General features: G+C 32.3%; 9 protein-coding genes across 15 annotated transcripts; 6 read left to right on the forward strand and 3 right to left on the reverse strand.

The window, feature by feature from the left end:
* Nucleotides 1–76: 76 nt before the first annotated feature.
* Nucleotides 77–5,923, reverse strand: pds5 (cohesin associated factor B pds5). Its single transcript, XM_027349913.2, has 10 exons — nucleotides 5,613–5,923; nucleotides 5,305–5,387; nucleotides 4,948–5,246; nucleotides 3,249–4,886; nucleotides 2,952–3,192; nucleotides 2,427–2,888; nucleotides 1,795–2,376; nucleotides 1,329–1,738; nucleotides 671–1,266; nucleotides 77–614 (listed from the first exon to the last, which is right to left on the reverse strand). Exons 1-10 carry the CDS (start codon nucleotides 5,702–5,704, stop codon nucleotides 392–394), a joined length of 4,626 nt encoding a protein of 1,541 aa, XP_027205714.2. The 5' UTR covers nucleotides 5,705–5,923; the 3' UTR covers nucleotides 77–391.
* A 289-nt stretch (nucleotides 5,924–6,212) lies between these two features.
* Nucleotides 6,213–6,811, forward strand: LOC113799301 (small nuclear ribonucleoprotein G-like). The gene is made up of 2 exons (XM_027349915.2): nucleotides 6,213–6,467; nucleotides 6,532–6,811. Exons 1-2 carry the CDS (start codon nucleotides 6,413–6,415, stop codon nucleotides 6,705–6,707), a joined length of 231 nt encoding a protein of 76 aa, XP_027205716.1. The 5' UTR covers nucleotides 6,213–6,412; the 3' UTR covers nucleotides 6,708–6,811.
* On the forward strand, nucleotides 6,775–7,691 carry LOC113799300 (protein O-mannose kinase-like). The gene is given in 2 exon segments (XM_027349914.2): nucleotides 6,775–7,065; nucleotides 7,067–7,691. Coding segments are annotated over 2 exon segments (882 nt in total). The 3' UTR covers nucleotides 7,658–7,691.
* Nucleotides 7,692–8,323: 632 nt separating this feature from the next.
* LOC113799413 (uncharacterized) lies at nucleotides 8,324–10,895 on the forward strand. 4 transcript variants are annotated; one of them, XM_027350035.2, is made up of 5 exons: nucleotides 8,324–8,477; nucleotides 8,977–9,357; nucleotides 9,441–9,711; nucleotides 9,789–10,312; nucleotides 10,361–10,895. In XM_027350035.2, exons 2-5 carry the CDS (start codon nucleotides 9,038–9,040, stop codon nucleotides 10,746–10,748), a joined length of 1,503 nt encoding a protein of 500 aa, XP_027205836.1. In that variant the 5' UTR covers nucleotides 8,324–8,477; nucleotides 8,977–9,037; the 3' UTR covers nucleotides 10,749–10,895. The 4 variants fall into 4 exon arrangements, with proteins under 4 accessions (XP_027205836.1, XP_075676801.1, XP_075676802.1 ...); XM_075820686.1 differs by having other exon boundaries at nucleotides 8,333–8,477; nucleotides 8,614–9,357; XM_075820687.1 differs by having other exon boundaries at nucleotides 8,335–8,477; nucleotides 9,000–9,357.
* LOC113799420 (uncharacterized) lies at nucleotides 10,829–11,783 on the forward strand. Its single transcript, XM_027350042.2, has 3 exons — nucleotides 10,829–10,971; nucleotides 11,020–11,184; nucleotides 11,254–11,783. Exons 1-3 carry the CDS (start codon nucleotides 10,952–10,954, stop codon nucleotides 11,702–11,704), a joined length of 636 nt encoding a protein of 211 aa, XP_027205843.1. The 5' UTR covers nucleotides 10,829–10,951; the 3' UTR covers nucleotides 11,705–11,783.
* Nucleotides 11,784–12,652: 869 nt separating this feature from the next.
* On the forward strand, nucleotides 12,653–15,817 carry Esyt2 (extended synaptotagmin-like protein 2). The gene is made up of 6 exons (XM_027350026.2): nucleotides 12,653–12,982; nucleotides 13,038–13,205; nucleotides 13,267–14,690; nucleotides 14,751–15,002; nucleotides 15,084–15,224; nucleotides 15,286–15,817. The coding sequence occupies exons 1-6, from the start codon at nucleotides 12,653–12,655 to the stop codon at nucleotides 15,479–15,481; spliced, it is 2,511 nt and encodes an 836-aa protein (XP_027205827.1). The 3' UTR covers nucleotides 15,482–15,817.
* On the reverse strand, nucleotides 15,475–17,520 carry LOC142644799 (ATP synthase subunit C lysine N-methyltransferase). The gene is made up of 5 exons (XM_075820696.1): nucleotides 17,467–17,520; nucleotides 16,239–16,541; nucleotides 16,097–16,152; nucleotides 15,948–16,029; nucleotides 15,475–15,759 (listed from the first exon to the last, which is right to left on the reverse strand). The coding sequence occupies exons 1-5, from the start codon at nucleotides 17,503–17,505 to the stop codon at nucleotides 15,535–15,537; spliced, it is 705 nt and encodes a 234-aa protein (XP_075676811.1). The 5' UTR covers nucleotides 17,506–17,520; the 3' UTR covers nucleotides 15,475–15,534.
* On the forward strand, nucleotides 16,967–21,003 carry LOC113799406 (uncharacterized). Of its 4 annotated transcripts, none has more exons than XM_027350027.2 (8): nucleotides 16,967–17,131; nucleotides 18,051–18,598; nucleotides 18,661–18,790; nucleotides 18,869–18,995; nucleotides 19,053–19,251; nucleotides 19,330–19,778; nucleotides 19,858–20,028; nucleotides 20,082–21,003. In XM_027350027.2, the coding sequence occupies exons 2-8, from the start codon at nucleotides 18,057–18,059 to the stop codon at nucleotides 20,255–20,257; spliced, it is 1,794 nt and encodes a 597-aa protein (XP_027205828.2). In that variant the 5' UTR covers nucleotides 16,967–17,131; nucleotides 18,051–18,056; the 3' UTR covers nucleotides 20,258–21,003. The 4 variants fall into 4 exon arrangements, with proteins under 4 accessions (XP_027205828.2, XP_075676799.1, XP_075676797.1 ...); XM_075820684.1 differs by having other exon boundaries at nucleotides 16,967–17,119; XM_075820682.1 differs by lacking the exon at nucleotides 16,967–17,131 and adding an exon at nucleotides 17,646–17,767.
* LOC113799407 (uncharacterized) lies at nucleotides 20,684–24,293 on the reverse strand. Its single transcript, XM_027350028.2, has 7 exons — nucleotides 24,153–24,293; nucleotides 24,047–24,089; nucleotides 23,302–23,521; nucleotides 23,023–23,129; nucleotides 22,639–22,931; nucleotides 21,568–22,544; nucleotides 20,684–21,430 (listed from the first exon to the last, which is right to left on the reverse strand). The coding sequence occupies exons 1-7, from the start codon at nucleotides 24,228–24,230 to the stop codon at nucleotides 20,809–20,811; spliced, it is 2,340 nt and encodes a 779-aa protein (XP_027205829.2). The 5' UTR covers nucleotides 24,231–24,293; the 3' UTR covers nucleotides 20,684–20,808.
* Between the last annotated feature and the right edge of the window lie 10 nt (nucleotides 24,294–24,303).

Raw genomic sequence — 24,303 nt, forward strand, 5'->3', positions numbered from 1 at the left:
TTAAATAATTAAAGCGCGTAAATTTAAATCCTTCAATTTTCTTTTTTGTTGAAAAATTGAAAAAATAAAATCTTGATTCGTTATAAATTATGATTTTTTTAATCTTTTCAAATAAAAAATAATATATAATAATGATTTTATCTGAATTGGTCAAATAAAAATTGTGTGATAGGTTTTCGTTCCGGGAAATTTTTATGGTGGTAAAAAATCGATGATTATTGATTAACACATTCGAGAAAAGAGAGCAAAAATGCAATATTTATAATAATGATGAGAAGAATTTATGAATCAATTGGCTGCTCATTCCATGGTGGGATCAGGAAAAGATATTTTGCTACCAAAAAATTATTTCCTGCTAAAAGCAAAATGAAATAAAAGATGAATGAATGATTCAATGATAATGATGACTTGTTTTGAAGTGCAATGTATGGGCTATTTTTTTCCCGGCCAGACGGCCGCTTGTACGTGTTGTTTGTCGAGTAGGAATTGGAGTTGATGTGGCTTGGGGCGAGGGTGGACGACCGCTTGATTTTGTCGCAACGGTTACAGTTGAAGGAGAGGAAGATAATGACAATTCGATGGATGGCTCAGGAGATGGGGATCGACGAGGTGATCTGCACGACAAAACCAAAAATCAGAGGTTTACTCAAATTTTGTGACATCAACTTACTTGTGAGCTATACGAGCTGATTTGCGTGGTGGTGATCCATCGCGATTTGAAGGTGATGATGCTTGATTGGGAGTATCGTTTTTATTCACTACCGCAGTTGATGAAGGTACAGGTTTGGATGGCGGACGACCACGACCACGTTTTTGTCCTCCACTGGAGGCAGAATCACCAACAGATTCTACAGTGTTTGAAGAAGTTCGATTAATTTGTTGTGGCTGTTGTTGTTGATCGTCACCATCATCGAAATCATATTCTGATTTTTCATTGATCAAAGTATGGTCATCTGACTTTTCTTTTTCAATATCATCAATATCGACGCTGGCAGTCACATTTATATCGTTATTATTAACTGCATTACTTGTTGACGGTACTGATTGATTGGAATCATTTTCATTATCCGAACACATTACAATTTGCTGTTTTCGTGTTCTAGAACCAGTCGTATTCGATTGTTGTTGAATCAATGAATTGTTGGAATTATCATTTTGATCGACCAAACTTGACTCATCAATAAGATTATCGTTATTCAAAGAATGTTGTTGTTGATGTTGATTTTTTGCTGATTTTCCACTCTTTTTATTTTTACCAGAATTTGACTGTTTCGAAATTCATGATTAATAAGTCAAGAATAAAAGCAAAAGAATTATATTATTCTTACCTGTGAAAATGATTTCGATAAACGGCCTAACATTTCTGTTTCAAGACCACAACGTTTCGGTGGTTGAAATTGCATTTCAACGGGCAGATAATTTTTTGTTAAATTGTCAGCATTAGAAGAGGCGGTAAAATATTTTCCTGGCAAACTAGGTGGCACAGGAAATTCTTTGAGCAGAAAATTTTGCGTTTTACATATGACTAGGCCCATTGCCAGATCAGCTACTGCATATATTTTATGATTGACAATTGTGGCCAATTTAACAACGTTAGGATCATTATTAGATGCTTTCACCTGTGAAGCGGTCACACGATCTACGCACTGTTTTATATTTTCGAATGTTTTTTTAAAAAATGAAAACGAATAAAGTTCGTTTTTCAATACCAATGGTTCCAAAACAAACCAAAGACATTCTGTTTTAGCGAAAAAGAATGAGAAATGAGCAAGAAAAAACTGAATAAATGCAAACCTTTGAGTTTTTCCAATTGATCAATATCATCGTGCTGAGTGAAGAATGGCATATTAGCCAATAGATGTATGACAAATGGCATGACACATTCAGGTACAACGCTTTTCAAATTTGGGGTCAATCGTGATTTAACAATATCACGCCGTTTGACCATATTCAAATGTAAAAAGGTTTTCATCTTATTCCTGAACACATTATTTTCAAATATTCCACCCAGTGAAAAATAAGCCAAAAATTCAAGCCCCAAATTCAATGACATAAGGCCTTTATTTAATTTGCTAAGAAACTTTTCGCGAACAAATTCCTGGGGATCAAGTAAAACAGTTGCCAAACAATGCCATTGATGAACGGACATTATATCCAATGTTGATGTCGACTTTTGAAACACAGGCTCATTATTCGAAGAAATTGATGAAAGTGCATCATTAGAAGCAATCTTTATCATGGCCAATGCAGCCGTAAGTTTGAGAAATGATTTCTCCAAAACAGTACCGGCACGGTCATTCTCATTCAAATCGCCACCATTTTTGATAATCGTCTTCAATAATTGAAAAGCATTGGACGCGGCTTTTTGATAGGTACCTAGTTCATGATTTTTAGAAAAATTCTTTTTTTTAGCTAAAAAAACTTACTGTTTGCATCTGCCTGATTTTCTTGTATGACCAAAATTGAATTTAATTTCAATCCAAAAATCCATCGAACCAGTAATTTGATACCTTCATGTTTAGCTTTAACTTCATCGCTTAGAAATTCATAAATTGAATTAAGATCATTATTATGATCTTTTTCGTCCTCAGACTTTTGCAGTGTTTCGATTTCCAATTCTGTTCGTATATCTTTTAGTAACAATCCTTGTACGATAAATTTCTGAACAATAGAACGTAACATTTTCGGAAAAAATAAATGACCACCATTTACAGCGATCATACCAAGTGCAACTAAATGAAAACGAAAATATGGTGTAGATTCTAAAGAAAGACCGGCCTCTTTGATCTTGTCGATAATATCGCCATAAATCTTAATCTTTTCATTCTCATCCAATATGATCGAATTCAAACATTTGATAGCATATTTGGCTTGTTTTGTTGTCGAAGCTATATCAGAATATTTATGCCATTATTGAAAAAATTTCATTAAATTTTATTAAAAATCATTACCGTTGAGGATAAATTTATCGATTAAACGAGTGACGAAATCTTCGTTTTCTGCCCACCAAGGAATGATTGTATTTTCCATAGTATCTGAATCAGAAAAAGCAGTTGCACCTATATTGGTCAAAATTTGTAAAACAATTTCGGCAACTTCAGGATTTCCATCGCATTGCCATAAAAAGGGCAATAGATAAGTGTTGAAAATATCTCGGCCATAGAATAAAGCAGGAAAAACGACCGATAAAATCTGAAAATCAACGAGACAAATATAGACTATCATTAAATCAAATAAATATGACTTACTTCAATCAGTTGTAATCCACGAATAGCAGAATTATGCAAGCCCATCTGGCCATCCAATTCTCCATCGCCAATCAATGAATCGGAAACATAGTTGAATATCATCAGTAATCCTTGATGATCAATCATGATCGGGGCAATTCGTTCCATTAGTTGTTTAATAATCATATAGAATGAATTTGTCTGAACGGGAAATCCAAGAGATTTGAGGATCTCGCGGACGGAATTTTCGATTGTGGCCGAAGATGCTGGTGGTACATATTTTCCATCTTCAGTCAATTGTATAAATGAAGCCGATGTAACGATCATATTCATGTGTTGTTTAGCTGTTACGTTTGTTTCAAGATTCTGGCACAATTTATTTATATATTCCTCTGCTTTTACAGGTTCGGTGAGATTTTTTGCAACCAATGAAACTTTTTGCTTCAAGATCATATCTTTATCTTCAATTTTTTCCGTTCGGCAAATAATGTCCATAACATCTTTCATCTGTCGACGAACAGCTTGTTGTTGACGAAGAAGTTCATTGAATGCACGAGAAGCGCGAGCATCAATCGAACAATAAAACATGTACAGTGCCTTCATCCGTTGAGAAAGATTTAACGAAAAAGGAACCAAACAGGTGTGAACGATTCGTTCGACCAATAATTTGTCTTCCAATTGTGCTTGATAATAATTGTGCATACACTTATTCTTGATCCAGCTCAGCATTCGCAATGAAGCCTGTGCAGCTTCTGTAGATTCAGGATCTGATTGGTGTGCAGCAGCCGATGTGGATATATGATAATTGTATTGTTTATATAACTGCGCCATACCCAACAACGCTTCACGACGAATTTTGAATTTTTTGTCCAGGGTACGTTCTTTGACGAAACCTAACAAATCTTCATTAATATTTTCAATTCCTTTTTTACCGGCACTAACAATAGCCATGACAACTTCATAGCGAACATTTTCATCAGCATCATGCTGTCGTTGTCGCAACTGTTCAGTTATATCTTGTCGCAAATCTTTATGATGCACAAGAAAATGCATAGAATATTGACAGCAGCGAACTCGTACCGAAACGCTGATATCCCTAAAACGTCCAAGAAATTGTTTCCAAGCTTCGGGAAAATTTTTGGCCAAATCTGAATTACGATCAGAAAATAGACGAGCCAGAAGTTTAGTGTATTCACAACGCTCTTTTTCTTCGTTTGTTTTCAATTTGAATTCGATATGTGGCAAAAGGCCGTTGACAATATTTGGACATATTTGATTCAATTCATAAATTAAATCACATATCTGAGCTACTTCGATCGGGTTTGAATTGGATTTATTCTTGCGAAATTTTTGCTTCAATTCAGTCATTTCTTCGTCCTCATTTTCACCGTCTGAAACGTCACCATTTTCGTTTACACCACGTGTTATCGCTTTAGAGAAAAATGACGATATATAAGGTTCCAATGTGCTACTTGTCTTATCAAGGATTTGGGATGCTAACCAATAGGCCTGTTTGTTAGTCGATTTTTTTGGATCGATAATCTGCATCAAGATTATCTGCAACAATTTCGTCGAAACTGTATCCGATTCAATTATCAACGGTTTCAAAACGTCTAACATAAAATTTTTGACTTTTTCACTATGATTCTCATTTACAATCTAATTAAGGGGAAAATGATCAAATTCAGGGTATTTTTTTCCTAGCCAATTATGAACTTACCTTGAACATTAGTGAGAATAGTTCGCAAAAAATTTGTTGAGAATCTTCCAGTTCGATACAAATATTGAATGATTTAACCCAGGCAAGATTTTCGAGAAGATAGAAATAACGTTTAAATGTAGCATCTTTCGGATCTTGTAGCCCTTTTAACTGTTGAATGAAAAACATGAATATTCTTTTGATTATATCTGCTCGATCATATGGAGCATTTGGTGCAAACACACGAAATACATCAGCAATGGAACAGGCGACCAACAATCGAACATCGCGTGATGAATGTTCAAGAAAAAAGTCACTGGCTGTCAATTATAAAAATTAAACTGTCATTATGAATATCATATCAGAAATGAATATTACCCAGATATAGTGCCAATGGAATGTAGATTTTATTATTCTCTTCCTGTGACATTTGTTGAAATGCCATGGCAATATCCTTGAGCCTATGCAGAAATAAATTGAAAATTAAAAAAAATTGAAATTATCATTTTGAAATTATGAGCCCTAAAAGAATAAAGAGATGGCGCCATTTAGTTTGAATCAAAGCGGTTATATACAAATCGATTTGATGCAACAAAAATAATTTCCGACAACAATTCCATCAAAAGAATTCGATCAATTATCGAATGATCGTATACATTCGAAATCAAATTCAAAATTAAATTTACCTTCTGATGAGATCATCTGTGGGCAATTCTTCTGTGATCTCACGACACCCTGGAGGATATTTAAGGTCCGAACTACGTAATGCGGCTGACATTGTCGTCGTGATTGATGTTTGTGTCAGAATTGCGTAATGAAGGTGATTTAAATATTTTTATGATTCTCAAATCAAAATAAACAATGAATGTTTTAAATTCTGATCCATTAATATTTTGGATTTCACAGAAAATTCAATAGAAAAACGATTTTTATTGTAAAACTCGAGCTTTGCACATTCAACGATGAATTGCGAGTGCTATTTGGGGTGAAAAAGAAAGACCAATTGTAAACGGTGTTATTTTAATTGTCGCTATGAGGCGTTGTTTTTCACAAAAACTAGCGCGCTCCACTCTTAATAGCATAAAAAGCGTTAGTGCTCGAACTATTTTGACAACAGAGTGCGCCTCTAATGCTAATGACAAATTTTTTAAAATAAAAATTAATCAATCTATGATCCTTTTGTCACCTATTTTTTAGAATCAAAATGAATATAAAGCCTTTGAATTCGGATTGACTTATAAATTTTAATTCGATCGAAAAAGAATCAAAACAACATCTAAAAATTTGATCTAATCGTTTACGATTTTCGTCAATCGGAGCCATTTTTCTTTCCTTACCTCATTTATGAATAAATATTTTCAAGTTGTGCCGAACACACTCCTTTTGTTTGTTGCTGTTCAATATTGCATTATTCGAATTAGTTTTAGTTTTTTTTCAAATTCAATTCAATTTTTCTAAAAATTACTTTGATAATTATTCGAAAAAAATGAGCAGAGCACATCCACCTGAACTCAAAAAATATATGGACAAACGATTGTCATGTAAGTATTTTATTAAAGTTTCTTTTCCAAATAAAATTTTGACAAAAAATTCTTATAATTTCAGTAAAACTTAACGGTAACCGTCAAGTGTCCGGCATTCTACGTGGTTTTGATCCATTTATGAATCTAGTTATTGATGAAGCGGTAGAAATCAATAAACGCAATCAACAGATACCTATCGGTATGGTTGTCATCCGAGGAAACGCAGTAGTATTACTTGAATCTCTTGATAGAATCTAGTTCTTCATAATAAACTTAGATTCGTTTTTTTTGTTGTAAATTCCTAACGCTTTTGCTTCACATAAAAATGGCATTAAAATTTTTCATCTTTTTTTGTTTTGTAATCGTCTTATTCCATGTAACTTTTTTCATCAAATCTAAATATTTTTCCGCACAATTTTGTTTAACATTCGGCTGTTATTCTTATCTTGATTGTAACGATGTTCAATTCATGAATCCAATACGTATTTTGGCTAGAGGAACGGTTAAAAATATCTGGCTAATCGAATGGAATCATCAACCATTGGTTATGTCAACATTAACAATAAATGATTTCAAAGAAGATTTTCAAGCAAACATTGAAAACCTAATAAAAATTTCGAAGTGAAAATTATCGTTTCATTATCGAATTGCTTGGTGTATGTGGAAATTCAATATTCACTCCATACTATTTATATGGTGATATGAACAATTTGCGTGAGATTTTAAATGCACAAAATTCCAATTTTGCCAATCGTTTATCATATTGCATTAGATATGTTGAAATTTTACATTTTTTACATCAGAATTATATGGTTATGTGTGATTCAAATGATCTGACTAAAACATTATCACAATATTTAATAACAAATGATGACCGTTTGATTATCATTAATGATATGGATGCTTTGCCACAAACTATTAATGGATCAATCAAATGTGGACATCGACCTATTTTCGGAGAATTCTCAGCACCCGAACAACGATATCCAAACAATGAAGGTTATGATCATAAAACTGATATTTGGAAAGTGCCCGATGTTTGCCATTGGATTATTAATGATGGTAGAAATTCTAAAAGCATATCTTTTCAGCTACGATTACTTGATTGGATTCATCAAAAATGTAAATCTTTGAAACCCGACAAACGTCCCGAAACAATTGAAATTGTAAAATTTTATAAACTAATTTTCTCAATGTTAAATAAATAAAAAAAATTCTTGAAAAAAAATTATAGCAGAGCGTGGTTTCGATCCACGGACCTCTGGGTTACGAATCTCAAGCATTCGAAAGTAGAATATTCGAAGAAACTTTTGATGTATGGGCCCAGCACGCTTCCGCTGCGCCACTCTGCTCACATGTTAGAATCGTCTCTTGAACCGATTTTTAAATGAAAACAACGATTTTCAAATCGAATTTCAAAAAGCAAATCAAACAACATCAATAAAATTCCAATTTCAGAAAATTCAAAAAAAAACCGAAAACTTGCAAAGCAAATACCACCATGTTTCACAAAATGAGCTTTTATTTTTTAGCATTCTCAATATAAAGAAAAAAATGAAATTTCGAATTTAATAAAATTAAAAATTCTTGAAAAATACAGTGGTAACTTCAATTAGCGATAACTTCTTTGATAAACCGAAGTTAACTTTAGATTGAATCTGTAAGGTTAATCTATAAATTATATCAATTCATTTTTTTTGGCAGAATCCTGAATAATTGTTTTTTTCCTTATATCTCATTTGAAAATATTTTTTAAAAAAGAATGGATTATCATCGCAAAACAAATTATCAATGTTAATCAAAATACCATTGTCGTTTCTTTACAATTAATCCAATTCGATTCACGTGGTTAAGAAAAGTGTAAATAGTCGGAAAATAACAAAAGAGCTGAATTGAGCTGTTTCACTCGAAACGTGTGTGTGTCGCTGAGAATGCAAACAACCCACCATTTTACTTATCATACAGCGTCTTTAATTCGAGCAAAAATTTTGAGTGTTTCACTCTCATCAAATCATCCTTATTGTTCAGGTAAGTCAATTTTCTTTGGTAAGAAAAAAAAATTCAAATAAATAAAATCAGAAAAAATATTCCGATTGCCTAATCATTATATTTATTATATATTATCATTTTGATTCGATTCCATTTTCACTTCGAATTGAAAAAGAAACAATCAATGTGATTCTTCAACTACGTAATTTTTAAATATTAAAAAAAACCATTATAGAACAGTGAAAATATAAAATGACCGAAAATTTCATATCAGAGTTTTCAAAAAGCAAAAAAATTTCTTGAAGTATAAAATGTTTGCCTTGAATAAAGAAAGACAGAGAAAAAAATTCTATTTATTCAGAACATTCAGATGCACGTTACTAAAATGATAATATAATGAATGAAGATCATCACTATTATTATATGGTGGTCAAACGATCAGCTCTACCAAAAATATTACTTATATTAATAATAAATCAAACTAATTTTTCTAAATCATAAACCAATCTCTTATTATCTTCTATAATTTTCAAAAAAGTTCGAAACAAAATATTCTTTCAGAATAATATTTCCATTAGCCATAGCAAGAAGAACAAACGATGGCTTCATATGATGATGATGAAGAATTTTCTAATGGCGGAAAAAATGGTAAAACTAAAAATAATGATCGCTCATTCATTATGAATGATGTTCCAAGCGATATTGACAATGAATCCAACGATTATCAGAGTGAAGATGAGATGGAAGAGATAGAAAGTGCTGGTCAAGGTGATGAAGAAGATGAGGAAATCGTGGATGATGATGATCGAGAAGAACGAAAGCAATCATCGTCGGATTCTAAAAAAGCAGCTAATTCTTCAACTAAAAATACTGACAGAAAAAAGAAATCATCATCATCAAGTACTGTCAGGAGGAAAAGGTGAATTTCTACTAAAGATATATTTGTCTTGCAAAAAAAAAGAAAAATCAATTTTTACCTAATTAATACGATTCGATTGACAGCCCGGCTCGAGATCCAAAACCACGATCGAAAAAAGTCGATCTTGCTAAAACACGTTATTTATGGGTAAGCGGAGTACCAGTTGGTACGAAATCAACCCAATTGGAAGAGATATTCGCGAAACATGGAAAAGTGTTGGCCATCAAGATTATTCGTGGCGGCAATAATTCATTACTTGGTTTTGTCAAACTTGAATCACATGATCAAGCTCAACGATGTCTGGATAAATTGAACAAAACTGAATTTCGGGGAAGCAAAATTGAATTGTTTAAAGTAAATCTTAAATCTTATTGCTCATCGTTCATCAATGAAAAACAAAAAATCCTCTTCTCTATGATATATTTTTATAGGAAAGACCAGTCGACAAGGACAGTGACGGTAAAAAAGTCGAAAAAATAGGCTTCAGTGAATCTCGAAAAATTCAAGCCAAACCATTACCGAAACGACCTCTTCCTTCTTTTCGACCAAGCACTCGTGGATCATTTCATCGACCTCCTCGGACTTCATTGCCATCAAAATTGATAAGGACACCACCTATACGATTATCATCATCAAGTAGCCAGGGCGGCCCTCATCGTGATGTACGAAGCCATGAACGAGAAGCATCATCGCGTTTGGATCGCGAAAGACAAAAATTGAAAATGGAACGTTTGCGTTTCGAACAAGAAAAAGCCGAATATATTAAAATCGAAAGGAAATCAAGATTTGAATTCGAACGTGGTGGCGGCAGCAGTGTCGTCGTTGGTACCGAAAATGAAGCAAGCCCACCAAATCGGATTCGTTCAATGATCAAACGCAACAATGCAGCTGGAACATTCGACGATGGAGCCCCATTCGTGCATCATGAAGAGAAACGTTATGATGATTATAATAGGTGAGTATTTGAATTTGTTTTTTCAATTATTTACTCTTAGAATCCCAGACGCGATTTTACTTCTGTTCGTAGGTATGATTCCCGTAGAAGTCCCGTGGAACGAAAAATCAATCCACGATCATCATTTGGTGCGATTTCTGGCAGTCGAAATAACTATGAAACTGGTAGTCGACCAGATCGATATTCAGATTTGACTAGTAAGCGCTGGCAGCAACCATCAATGGATTCCTGGATGACCACTGGATTGGCTAGTGGTATCAGCACCGAAAATCGTGGATGGAATTCTTCCGCTGGCTATGATCATCACACATCACCTCGGATATTATCAAGCAGTATTGGTAGTACCAGTGGAACGATGTCATCGCGACTAAATCACTCGTCTGACATATCACGCGGCCATGGTGGCGGCGGGTATTATAATAATCGTCGATATTAATTTTAAAAACATCGATTAATCAAATTGACATCATTGGATTTTTTTTAAATTGGATTATATTCTCTATCATCAAACTACCAATCTTATCATAATCACGCGCGGTGTTTTCTTTCAAAATAAAAATAAATTTCTTATTTAGTGTCGCCACCTTGTGTTTTCGATTTTATTTATTATTGGCTTGAGTTATCGAGAGTTTGATCAACATGGATGAATTAAATATCAGGTAAGGTCAATTGCAAACCTGAACATTAAATCTCATATTTTACTTTAGCGATAAAATTGAATTATATAAATTCCTGATAGCTAACGGGTTCGAATCGATTGATGAGGATCTTCTAAATCAATCCGCATTAGCGAATCATGGCAAGGAAAAAATCGAAAGAATATTGAACAACTATCGAAAGTCGACTGATACGGCTGGTTGTTTAGGTGATTTGTAAGTAGATTTAGCCCTTCAAAAAAATAAATTTCATGGTTTTTATTTTATATTTTTTGTCATTAACAGGATTTCTAACCTGTTAAATATGAAACAGCATTATAAATGTGAATTCTTCAATACAGCATTCGCCGACATCATGATGATAAAAGCCGAATCATTTCATAATTCTGATAATGAATATTGTCAGGTTTATAAATTCATCGCGCAATTACTTCAAGGTCAGCTTTCGGACCTGTCTGGATTAAATGAAAAGTCCATGAATATAATGTTGACTTTGATCAGTGATATGCATTCATTAATCAATTCAATAAAAAGCGAAGAATTACTTGAATCTGGATCTGAATCGGAGGAGAAACATGAAAACGAAAAACAAACGCTTGAAACATTACGATCGATGTTTAAATTTCAGCGTATTTCAGAATTCATGAATCCATTGAATATTTCGACCGAAATGAATGATCAATTATTACGATTGTTATTAGATGTAGAGACCAAACGAATAGAAAAACCATCATAATATCTTACTTATTAAATGAATTTTGAACTGTAAATCAATTAAAGAAAATAATTGAATAAATAAAAATTTTGTATATTAATTTTAAAGATTTATCATTTTATATTCAAAAAATTATCCAAAGTGCCATTCAAATAGATGATGATTCATTAGGGATAATTAGCATCTTATAAGTCGATTTTGCTCGCGTAACAATATTTGCATCAACATATCTATATGTCTATAGCGAATATTGTGTTTATCAAATATCGATTCAGATTGATAAAACAAATTGCACAAAATTAAACTTTAAAGAATCTTTAAAGAACCCCACAACAATAATTTAATTTTTTTTAAAATCCCTTCAATCATTTACTAAAATTTCCTTTGATTCGAACAAAAATCTATCAATTAATCGATCAGGTATGACCTGCATTTTTTTATCATTTATCCTTGATCATCATAAAAAACACATGCACTCAATTCTAGAGTTTTATTTGATCTCATCTCCTCAATCGGATTTTTCAGATAAATAGATGAAAAGTCTACATTTTATTATAAATTATAAGGTTTATATAAAAAAAAAGTTATCAAAGAATAAGATTTGATAATAACTTATTAGGAATTATTGTATGTGATTTGTTTGAGTAACATTATTTTATGCCATTATTTTTTTTTTTGGGTGATTAGCAACGGCTAACGATATTGCAATATTTCATTTCTATATGGTTATCATTTTCTGAAACTGTATGCGTGTGTATTTATATTGTTTTTAAATTCACTCAACAGAGTTCGAGAAAGACGAGCAACTCCAAATCAGGAAAAGAATCCTGCAGAAGATAAATACTTTTCTGTATCGATTGAACATTGTAAACATTTGTTTCATCGAAACAGAATATATTTTAAATTTGACATCCACTAGTTGATCGATGCATTGATTCAAAACATTCAAATTCTTTCATTGTCGTGAAAATGACCAAAGAAAACACATCATCCGCTTCATCCGCAAAGGCTGAAAAGAACAGCAAAAATAATAAAAATAAACAAGATGATGAGTTTGATTTAATACCGATGGCCAAAAAATTTGGTAAATTATTCGGATGTATGTTATTTGGCTATATGATTGGTTATACAAATATGAGTACTTGGTGGCTATCTGTGACAGCATTCATGTGGATTATTCGTGATAAAAATCGCCTTTTACAACAACGACGATTACTATTTGAACGAGCCGTCGCTGAAGATGAAAAAAATATTGTAAAATATTCGATGCAAGATTTGCCCGGTTGGGTCCTGTTTCCGGTAATTCTTCTAAGTAATCATCAGTGATTCTAAACGTTGATTTTTTCTAATGCAGGACACTGAACGAGCTGAATGGTTAAACCGAATATTTAAACAAATGTGGCCTTTTCTCGGTGAATATGTGAAAAATTTGCTGAAAAATAAAATCGAACAAAACATTGATCAAGTTATGCCTGATTATTGTAAAGGATTCCGTTTTGAAAAAATTGATCTTGGCTGTGTGGTTAGTAGAATTTGATTAATTAAAATTAAAATTGATTAATAACTCATGATTCATCGATTAGCCATTAAGACTTGGCAGTGTTAAATGTTATGATGAAAACACGTCTCGAGATGAGATCATTCTCGACCTTGAACTGATATATGCAGGAAATTGTGATATTCAAGTGCGAATAAAGGGCCTTAACGCTGGCATCAAAGATTTTCAACTGTATGGTATTGTTCGCATCGAATTAAAACCATTGATGAAAGATATGCCATTGATCGGCTGTGTATCGATTTACTTCTTGAAAAATCCAGTCATAGAATTCAATTTTACCAATGTTGCCGATGTACTTGATTTTCCAGGTCTCAGTGAATTTCTTCGTAATGCAATCAAAGAACAGATTGGTAAAATGATGGTTCTTCCAAATAAATTCGTCTGCCCACTGGTCAGTGATCTTAAAGGCCATGTGATCAAATTTACGCAACCTTTGGGCGTTGTACGATTGGAAGTAATAGAAGCACGACATTTGAAAAAAGCTGACGTTGGTATGCTTGGTCTAGGCAAGAGTGATCCATATGTGAACATTATTATCGGGAATCAAGAATATAAAACGGCTACCGTCTATAATACGATTAATCCTAAATGGAACTTCATCTGTGAAACGTTAGCTTTCTTCTCTACACAGAGTATTGATTTAGAAGTAATGGATGAAGATCAAGGAAGTAAAGATGATTTTCTTGGTCGAATTTCCTTCTCAATTGAATCAATTATGCAAGACGGTATCATTGATGCTTGGGTAAATCTTAAAGATGCTAAAACTGGAAGAATTCATGTTCGAGCCACATGGCTTCAATTGGAACATTCGATGGAAAATCTTTCTGATCAATTAAGAGAATGTCGTCTGCTTAAAACGGAGTATAATAATACTCAAGATCACCCTCATGGTTCAATCGCATGCCTTATGATTTATCTGGACAGTTTGAAAAACTTACCTTTGATGGCCAAATCAATTGGAGAGCCAAGTTCACAAGTTATTTTTCAATTGAATAAACAAATAGAGAAAAGTATTGTAAAAACATTTACAGCTAATCCGGTATGGGAAGAAAATTTTCATTTTCTTATGGATCAATTTAATCCGGAAGATGAAATTCATATTGAAGTAATTGATACAAAAAGTAACAGAAAGATTGGTGATACAAGTATCAAGATGGAAGAATTAACACAATCGAAAAATATGACACACAATGAGCCATTAATAATAAAAACTTATAATTATAGTTTTGAATTGCATGGTATTTTTTCGCTTTGGTTTTTGACATCACCGACAATTAAAAAAGTACGAATGGTTAATGATGAAACCATTGAAGAACGTACCGATACAATTCCAGCAATGGAAGATCTTGTCAAAGGGACGGTTGAGCCTATTGCTAAAATTAGTGGTCTTGATCATAATGTTATGGAAATCGGCCAAAAGCAGCTACAGAAACATTATAAACAATATAGGTAGGTTGTCGACAAAATATTGATATAAATTTTTTAACGTTTTTCGTTTCTTTTTTTCAGTGTCGAAAATTTAAAAAATTTAGAACTCAAAGACATAATAAAACCGTTGATTCAACAACAGCAAATACAAAACAACAACAACAATAACAATTATTCAAGTCATGAAGATTCGACAAGTTTGACATTATCAACATCGAGTACATTAAGTTCAATACATTCAAATAATCCCATGCTCAAGATAACTATAAACAAATTAGATGAAAAAGATAATCATGATGATCCGAAATGGGAGATTATTGCCCATAAAGCTAGGTAATGTTTTTTTTTGTTGTTGTTCAATTGACAATGATTAGACGTTTTTCCAAAAACATGTACTTGTTGTTATGCATACAGGAATCTACCGAAAAAAGATGATAGACCACCGGATTCATATGTGAAAATTTATACCCAACCTGATCGCTTTAAATCAAAACAGGATAAACGAAATAAATCAGTTACGATAAAAAATACTTGCAATCCAGTTTATGAAGAAAGGTTATTTTATTTTTATTCTTTTAATAATTTTCAAATTTTACAAAAAAATATTTTCAAACAGATTTTTACTTGACCTTGATATTGAACTCGAATCAATAAAATTGGTCGTACTAAGCCGATTAGAAGGTTTGTTCAAGAAAAATAAATCAGCCATTGGTCATGTTGAAATAAATTTTAGTGATTATTTGGATGTTAAACTTCCCATTACTAAATGGTTTGAACTTGAAATGGAACAGCAACAATCATCGGATGAATAATAATTATTATAATTTTTTGTTGTGCATTTTTTTATTTATAATTATCTCTTGAATTATTTTTTTGAATGATAAGATGGGTAATATTTGTATAGCCAAACCTGATCGACACCGGAACCGAATGTCATGTATGGATGCCAATTGGGCAAAGGGAATCTACAAGCGATTAAAGTTGTTGATCGTTGCTTACGATTACAATCATCACGTATTTTTTGCTCAATCAATGGCATCATACTTTGAACACCAAAGAGAATAATTTTATCATAATCGGCCAAATCAACCTTTTTTCGCAGTGGAAAAGAAAAAAAGATTAAAATGAAAAAATTGATTTGTTCAAGAGCTTTTATTGTTTTGTTAATTATTGCTTTACTAGTCATTTGTCATGTATATTTGTCATTGTTTCTTTCAACTACTATATTATTTTATATATTTCCGGTTCATGCTTATATCGAAAATTTAAAATTCTTACTTTGAATAAATTTTTACGTTGGAATTTAGCTAATTTATGAACATTTTGACGATAAGCACAAAATTTCGAATAAACAACCAGCCTAAATATAGAAAATGAAAAAAAATATTCATTAATTTCAAACGAAAACAATTCCAATAATAACAAACCATGGATTAAGTTCGACGCCATATGAAAGGAAGCCTTGCTGAGCACATGCAATTACCTGAAGATCAGAAAAAAATAAATAATTAATGAAAAAACTCATAAATTAATTTGGTACCCCAAATAAAAAAGAAATTTCATACATACGATTCGGCCGTCACCACTTCCTAAATCGATCAATTTTGTATCCGAATTGCATTGCTGTTTTTGTTGTTGTTCAAATGGCCGCCGATATTGTAAAGCTTTCAAGACATTTTCGATTTGTTCGACAGTAGCTGGAACATAGGGAAGAACAACTTTACGAAATGCTGGCATTACAAATGGCCATGAGATAGTGACTAGAGCAGTGGCTAGACCGCCGAAAACACCTATACCTAACCAAGCGGCAAGTTTATGATTTTTCTCCCGCGACAAATTTCGTATGTCCGCATCCATTGAATTTTGTTCACACTAATTAATAATCAAACATGTGTTTAATTAAATATTTTCAAACATTAGAGTAATCAATAAATGACGTTATGTAATGCTTTATTTAAAATTTGTTTCATGGCGGGAATTGTTTTCGTATCAGTTTTTAACCCGAATCTTCAACGGTTCCTGCTAACTATTGATTTGATTTTCTTTCAAAATAATTGGTTGCAAAAAAAAAAATATTTATGCAAAATGTATCTAATAGAAAAAAATAATAGCTTTAGCATACACACAGCATGCATGTATGTACAAGAAAAAATACTTAAAGTCCTCAATTATAATTATTATGTAGAATTTTGTTTATCAGTTTGTCTTTTTTCAATTCAAATTAAGTTTTTTTTCCTCAAGTACAGCAGTTACATAAAATTAAATTAATTAACATTGGCCGTGATAGCAAACATTTTATTTGACGTGAACGAAAATTTCGATTGAAAAAAAAATCGATTCAAAACTTCTATAATCATCATTGAATTTTTATTTTTGTTTTTTTTTGGATCGACGCGCACGTTAGCGTATGATGAAATCGATTGACAATATGAAAAACCTCGAACACAGAAGTATTAAATCGCGTGAGTGTGTCAAGTTTTTAATATTTTGAAATCTAAATTATTGTATATGCGGCTATATAATAGAAAAAAAATGTAGGAATTGATATGAATTCATTCTTGTAATTTAATTAGATTGTGTGTGTGTGTATCTTTGTGTAGATATTCGACCAAAACGAAGAATATTCCATTTGAATATTTGTGTTTTTGACCGAGTATAATGAATATATTTTTGTATGAAGATATACCTGCTGCTATGTGATAGTGAGAGAAATACATAACGCATAAACAAACTTTATACATTAGAAAATGAAAAAATAATAGAATAAGACCACCAACTGTATCCAAATTACACCAACCCAAACACCTTTGAAACAATATCGAAAAATAAAAATCATGAAACCATAGTGACAAGTGTTTGATGTCGAGTCGTTTCTTGTTATTCGCGAAAAACTATCGATCGATTGTTTTTATGCGGTTTAATCGATACAAAGAATTTTTTTTTAATATTCAATAACGGGAGTCCATACACCACAAAACTGTATTATGAGTCAGTTTTCAGTTGTACATAGACAATTTAGTTCAAGTTGTAATCCCAAATTTCCAACAACAACAACACAATCGTATCCGAAATTTATCGAACGATTTTTAATTTGTCTTGTTAGTTTCAAATTAAATTTTTCATCTAATCATTTTTTTAAATTGTCAAAATCATTAATGGATGTAAACAGTTCGATGTTATCGTCCACTTATTCATTGAAATACAGCCGTGAATCAATTTTTATTAAAAGTTGGCATGACCGTGAACTAACATGAACCAAAGTGTTCGCACATGAATTTGTTTGTGATGTATTCGATGATTAAACAATGTTGATTGTTCAATTATTGAATATCTGAAGTGATCCATATCTATTATTACACATCCATGAACTTTTATTAACAGATCCATATGGGCTGCGGTGTAAGTTCAGATCATTCGAACATAATCAACACATCATCCACTTCTCCAATGATAAACGACACAAACAATATTAATAATATCAACGAAATTCATCATTTAAATTATCGTCAGCATCATAATTATCAAAAACAAACGGAACAACAATCATCAGCAACAATCAGATCAAATCATATTTCCAGTGATAGTGGGGGTGGTATTGATAGAAGACGAAACAACGGCCGAAAAAGTATCGATACATTGATCGGTAATACTGGCAGTAACATTAGTGATGGCAATGGAGCTGATCGATTCGTATTGAATTCATCGGATGATTCACCAACCAATGGCTCCGGTGATTGTATCACTAATGGAATACCGATTGTCGATAAACGTAATGTATTACAATTGTTCAATAATCTGGAAAGTGCCATACAAACAATGGAAGAGACAAAATGTTTTGAAAAATATCGAATCACATCCGATGATGTTGAACAAGTGAAAGAACAGATACAGAATTTGAATGAAAAATTAGATGAAATAAATAATAATCTGTAAGTTTGATGATAACATAATTTTATTTTATTTAAATAATTTTATTCGTAATATTAAATAGTTTAAGCACAAACGAAACAAATAATAGATTAACAGATGAACGTACCTTTGGTGATATGATTGTCGATAATTTAAGTCGTCATGATTTATCACCCAATGAAACTTTTTTAATAGAATCATTCAATAAACAGGTATAATTTTAGATTTATTGAATCATTTTTAATTTTCTTCTTATTTAATAATATTTTTTTATTGAATCATTTTTAAAGAAAATTTATGAGCTAAAAATTGAATTATTGGAAAAAGATCTGGATGATTATGAATCCGAATTAAAAGAATTACAAATACTTTGCGATCAACTACACGAATTATATCAACAACGTGACAATGTTTTAAGTAAGTTACTATTTATTAATTATTAATTACTTTGTTTAATTGATTGATTGGATATAGATCAAGTATTTGAAGGTAATTATGGTAGTGAAAAAGAAATACAATTGGAAAAGGAATTGGATACATTGATGGAAGAACGTCATTATATTGAAATCGCGAAAATTCGTTGGATAAATTCGGATAATTTGATTATTGATGCACTCAAGTGTTTGGATATTGGCGTAGAAAAGATTCGACAATTTCAGCAAGTGCCCGAAAAGTATTACAATAATCACAATCAATTCTTTTCTTGATAATTGTTTATTTGATTTTTTTTTCAATTCCATTTTCTTAACAGTGATTATGTTTTCTATTATACATGTATGAAGGAAGCACGAAACAGTCTCGTAATGGCTCATTATAATCTAATCTCATTGCACTATAATCTTAAAAATGTTCAATTGCCCCATTGTAAAACTGAAGATCTTGAACATTTTGAAAGAGAACTTATAAAATTATTTAATGATCTAACATCGGATCGTTTAGAATCGTTAATCACTTCATTAGAATTATTGAGAACAAAAATGGTAACGCAACATAAATGGGTGAAAGAGGTATTGAACAAAACGATAAAAAATGATTTGCTGAACATAAGGGATAAATGTCGAGCTAAAGCACATGAACTCCGTTTCGAACGTGCCATGCTTATCAAACAAAAACAAGAACAATGGAGCCATGAGGATGAAAATGGTGGTTTGATAGTAGCCGATAAAATGATTAAAAATGATTCACCATTCGATCTAAGAGGCAAGCCATCCATAATTAAAATTTGTTTTATTCATAATCTTACATTGATTGTTTTTTTTGCTGATTTGGACATTTTTAGTAGACAGCGGAGTGGATAGCGAGCTTGATGAATCAGTTATCGTTGATGATCAATACAATAGAATTTTAACATCGGCCAAAGATTCAATTTTGTCCACAGATTTCAGCAACTCAACGCCATTATTACCGGGAGAAAAATTGGGTCCTATGCCAAGCAACAAAGAAATTTTCGGTAAGAATATTCCATATTATTCAGATATTAATCCGATTTCTCCTATCAAACAGGCAAGATTACACAAATTCATCAGAAACACCTTCGGGAGATGCAAGAATTCGAACAGAATCAATTGATGAATAAAGCACGAATGAGTCAAGGTTTAAAGGAAAAGCTAAATGTGCGACGTACTCGCCGAAATCGTATCGAAATGCACAAACGCCAACTGGAAGCCTTGCAAGAATGAGGAAGATAAACGTTCAAATGTAATCAATGCCAAGAATGTGCCTTATTACATTGTCTTTTACAATTTTATGGGTAGAAAAATTCTTGAAGCAATCAAAAATAAGTTGTAAATACCACACAATCGCATAAATTTTATTTTGTTTTGCCCTCCATCGAAGAACTTATCACCATCCATATCTCTCGTTTTCATTTATTATCTTTGCCACATTTTTTCAATCATTGTAAATTGATAAAACAATTTTTTATTTTTTTTAGTAGCCAACGGAAACTAGTGACCACATAACACATCCTCAGCTAGGTTGAAGAATGTAAATCGATTTTTGCATGTTGAAGGAAAAAATTGATGCCGAATTACCGTTTAACCTGATCGAAATAAAAATCTTAAATATAGAAAAAGCATGACAAAAGAAATTAAACAAGACAATGCTTTGCAAAGAATATTTTCGTTATATGAATAAATGAATGAATGTGATCTCATTCCATTTTGAAAAAAATGTCAATGAAAATTGAGGAAAAAAATTGAAAAAAATTGGAGAAAAAATCCAAAGCATCTCAATAACGCCGATTATGCATTTGATATGATGGTGATATACCAGGTATGGGCATGACAGAATAATTATTAGAATAGATATCATTCATAGATGGAACTGGTCCAGGTGCCACCATCGATGTATTCAAAGAGTTGGCTGGTCCAACTGAATGTGAAGGAGGCTGTTGTTGTGGCGGTGGAACTTGACTTTCAACAAAGGTAGAACTGGATGGTCCATTATTCCAACGATCATTAGGGGTTGAAGTTTGCCATTGATTCGAGGCAATGTTGGGCCATCCACCTCCTCTAGATTGACCATCCGAAGGAACACCAAACGGATTGCGTTGTGATTGAGGATGAGCATGTAAACTGATGAGCATATCGCCTTTATCTCCACTGGCACTATAACGATGGTGCTCATTATCACCTCCACGACGTATCGGAGAATCCATGCGATTACTTCGCGACAGCTCTTTACGATCATCTCGATCACGATCATGATGATGGCTGCCATGACTTGTAGAATGACGACGATGATGATTATGATTATTTTCATATGAATCATTTGAATCGTTCTCATAATTAATTCGTTTGCCGAAATTTCTTGTTGGTGGTGATTCACGGCGCCTTGATGACGATTCAAATCTTTTTTATGATTATTCAACATTTTTGCGAGATTAGATCAAACCAGAAGATAAAAATAAATAACATATTTAAAGAATAAGAATTGGAAATTTTCGTCAGTTCGTTCGTTTGATCGAACAAATAAAATTCGAAAATACCTGGATGAATGATCAAGTGCTGTTGATGAAGAAGCAGTAAATGATCTTGGTGCACGTTTGATTGATGAATTATGATTAGCAGCATTATACTCACGATGAGGGCTGCAGAATTCCGGTGATCGAGAACGAGATGCACTACTATTATGGCCACGACTACGATTGAAACGTCTAGATGCAGATGATCTTATATTGGTTATAGGTGGTGGCGGAGATGCTGATGGTGATGACAAATATCGCTTTGTTCGCAATGGTTCATGTTGCATTGGTTCTACGGCTGTCACCTGTTGTTTTCGTAGAGCCAATTCATCGCATTCTTTACGGATTTTTTCTCGTTCCCATCGCATCAATTCAATCTTTTCTCGTTCCAAACGAAGCCGTTCCAACTGTAAACGTTCGGTTTCTTTTTGGAATCGAATTCTTTCTTGTCGTATACGTTCGAGTTCTTGACGTTCACGCATTTCTTTGAATCTAGCAAGTCGCTGTTGTTTACGAATGAATTCTCGACTTAATGAAATCGGCCGTCTAATTGGCTGTCGACTACGAGGTGATTTAGACTTGGATCGACTTCGACGATGACGATCCGATGATTTTTTATCATTCGTAATCTTTTTGTTTTTATCATCTTTATTCTTTGAATCATTCTTTTTAACACTTTTAGAAGATGACGATTCTTTGGCTGGTTCTTTGTTTGATTTTTCTTTTGCTACTACTTTCGATTTGTCCGAAGGTTTATCATTTTCATTTTTCGACGTTGAGCTTTTTTTCTTTTCAATCGATACCTTTGTGTCCGATTTCTTATTAGTAGTGATCGTTGGTTTCGAAGAAGTTTTATTCTCTGTTTTTTTATTATCCACCAATTTCACCTTGTTGGATGATTCTTTAGGTTTTGACACGGCTTCAGTAGTTGTTAACTTTTTATCTTTATTACTGCTGTCATTTTCCTTTGAATCTGTCATTCGTGTTTTCAATGGTGATTGCTAAATGTAGATCGTGGAAAATATTAAAATTTAAATATGTAAAAATTGCTGAATATTCCTTTTTTTGTACGATTCCATCCAAGATAACACTCACTTTGGACAATGTGACAACCACTCCATTCAATTTGGTATGATTCAGATTCTCGATGCATTTACTGGCTTGTGGTTCATTCTCTACAGTTACTAGGCCAAAACATTCGTTCGGAATTTTAGAGAATCGTATGATCTTGGCATCCAAAATGTTTGTTGAAGCCGATTTTTTGAAAAATTTTTGCAGATCCGAAGCTTTCGTTGCTTCTTTAATACCACTCACATAAATTTTTACGGTTTTCGATGTAATAGAATCCTTTTTCTTCATGTCAGTCCCAGATTCATTTTTTTTGACAGCTTTATCATCATCATCATCAAAAATTTCAATCATATTGGAATGGTCAATATAGCCTTAAGATATTCAAAAACAATTTGTATAAAAATTTACCTTCGGTACCTTTCGAATCCTTTTGATCGTTTTTTGGTGAGGATTTTTTGGTATTATTACCATTATTACTACTATTTGAATTCAATATGGCCGCCGATGTTGATGAGCTATTAATATTTAACAATAAACCATGAATATTAGAATGATCGGAGGTTTTAAAATCTTTCATATCTATTGCTGTTGTTAACATTGTTTGCAATTGAGTTTTAAAATGGTTGTTTCACATTTCGAACTAACTAAGTATGTAATAAAGAAATTTTCATTGGCAGTTTAACCAACCTCTTGTCTTTTTTCGATGACGAATCCATTGCAGTCACCACATTTAATGATTTATTCGATTTTGTTCCACCGCCACTACTTTTATTAGTATTGTTAGAATTCGAATTTGTCGATGATTTAACGTTCGATACTTTTTCTTTGCCGCCGCTATTAACGGATTTTTCTTTCCGAATTTTGTCCTTTTTTGATTTTTTCACATTTGTAACGCCATTTTCACTCCCTAATAATTGTGATTGTTATTATGATCACCAGCAACCAACCAAAAAATAAATGTATGTTTTTGTAGAAAACATTAGTTAGTTTTTATCCAGTTCAATATTACAATAATGTTCAATAATAAATTAAATAATAGATCGCAAAGTTTTCATCACACATTATCCATCCATCATTACGGAACTTTCACCAAACCAAATAGAGAAATGACTTTGAGACAAGCCAAAAAAGATATATGGTCCATCAATTCTGGTTGATTGAATGGCTAGCAACGATTTCGATACCATTTTAAGTGTAAATTTGCCAATGATCAGAATTATTGCTCATTTTTTCATCATCATCATTTTCTCAAATTATTTGATGAAAACGCAACAGATGAGTTTTTTATTGTGCTAAAATCAATATCATCTTTTTATGTATACTTAATATCACTCCAGAAATTATTAATGAGAATGCTCCAATTATTAGATTTATTCATTCGATTTACTAACATTAAAAAAATTGCAACATCACCTTAAACACCATGACATACCTTTGTTTTTGTTTTCATGATCAAGACAATTGACATCTTCGTCCTTTTTAAAAAATTCATAATTAACAATAAAGCTTAAGATCATTTTTATCATGGAAAGACTTACTTCATTATCTTTAAGTTCATCATCCACAGCATAATCAAACGAAAGTAAATCACTTGCTTCGAAAGTATTCTGATCCATTTTGATAATTGAAAATATACTTACTACAAAAACTGAAATCAATTATGCATCAGAGACTCAGACAAAAATAAAC

The sequence above is a fragment of the Dermatophagoides pteronyssinus genome, unplaced genomic scaffold (assembly GCF_027571235.1).
Source record: "Dermatophagoides pteronyssinus isolate colony J.1.1.1.1 unplaced genomic scaffold, Derpt_VIB-CSIC_2022.12 sq0007, whole genome shotgun sequence".
In the NCBI taxonomy this organism is placed as follows: Eukaryota; Metazoa; Arthropoda; class Arachnida; order Sarcoptiformes; family Pyroglyphidae; genus Dermatophagoides; species Dermatophagoides pteronyssinus.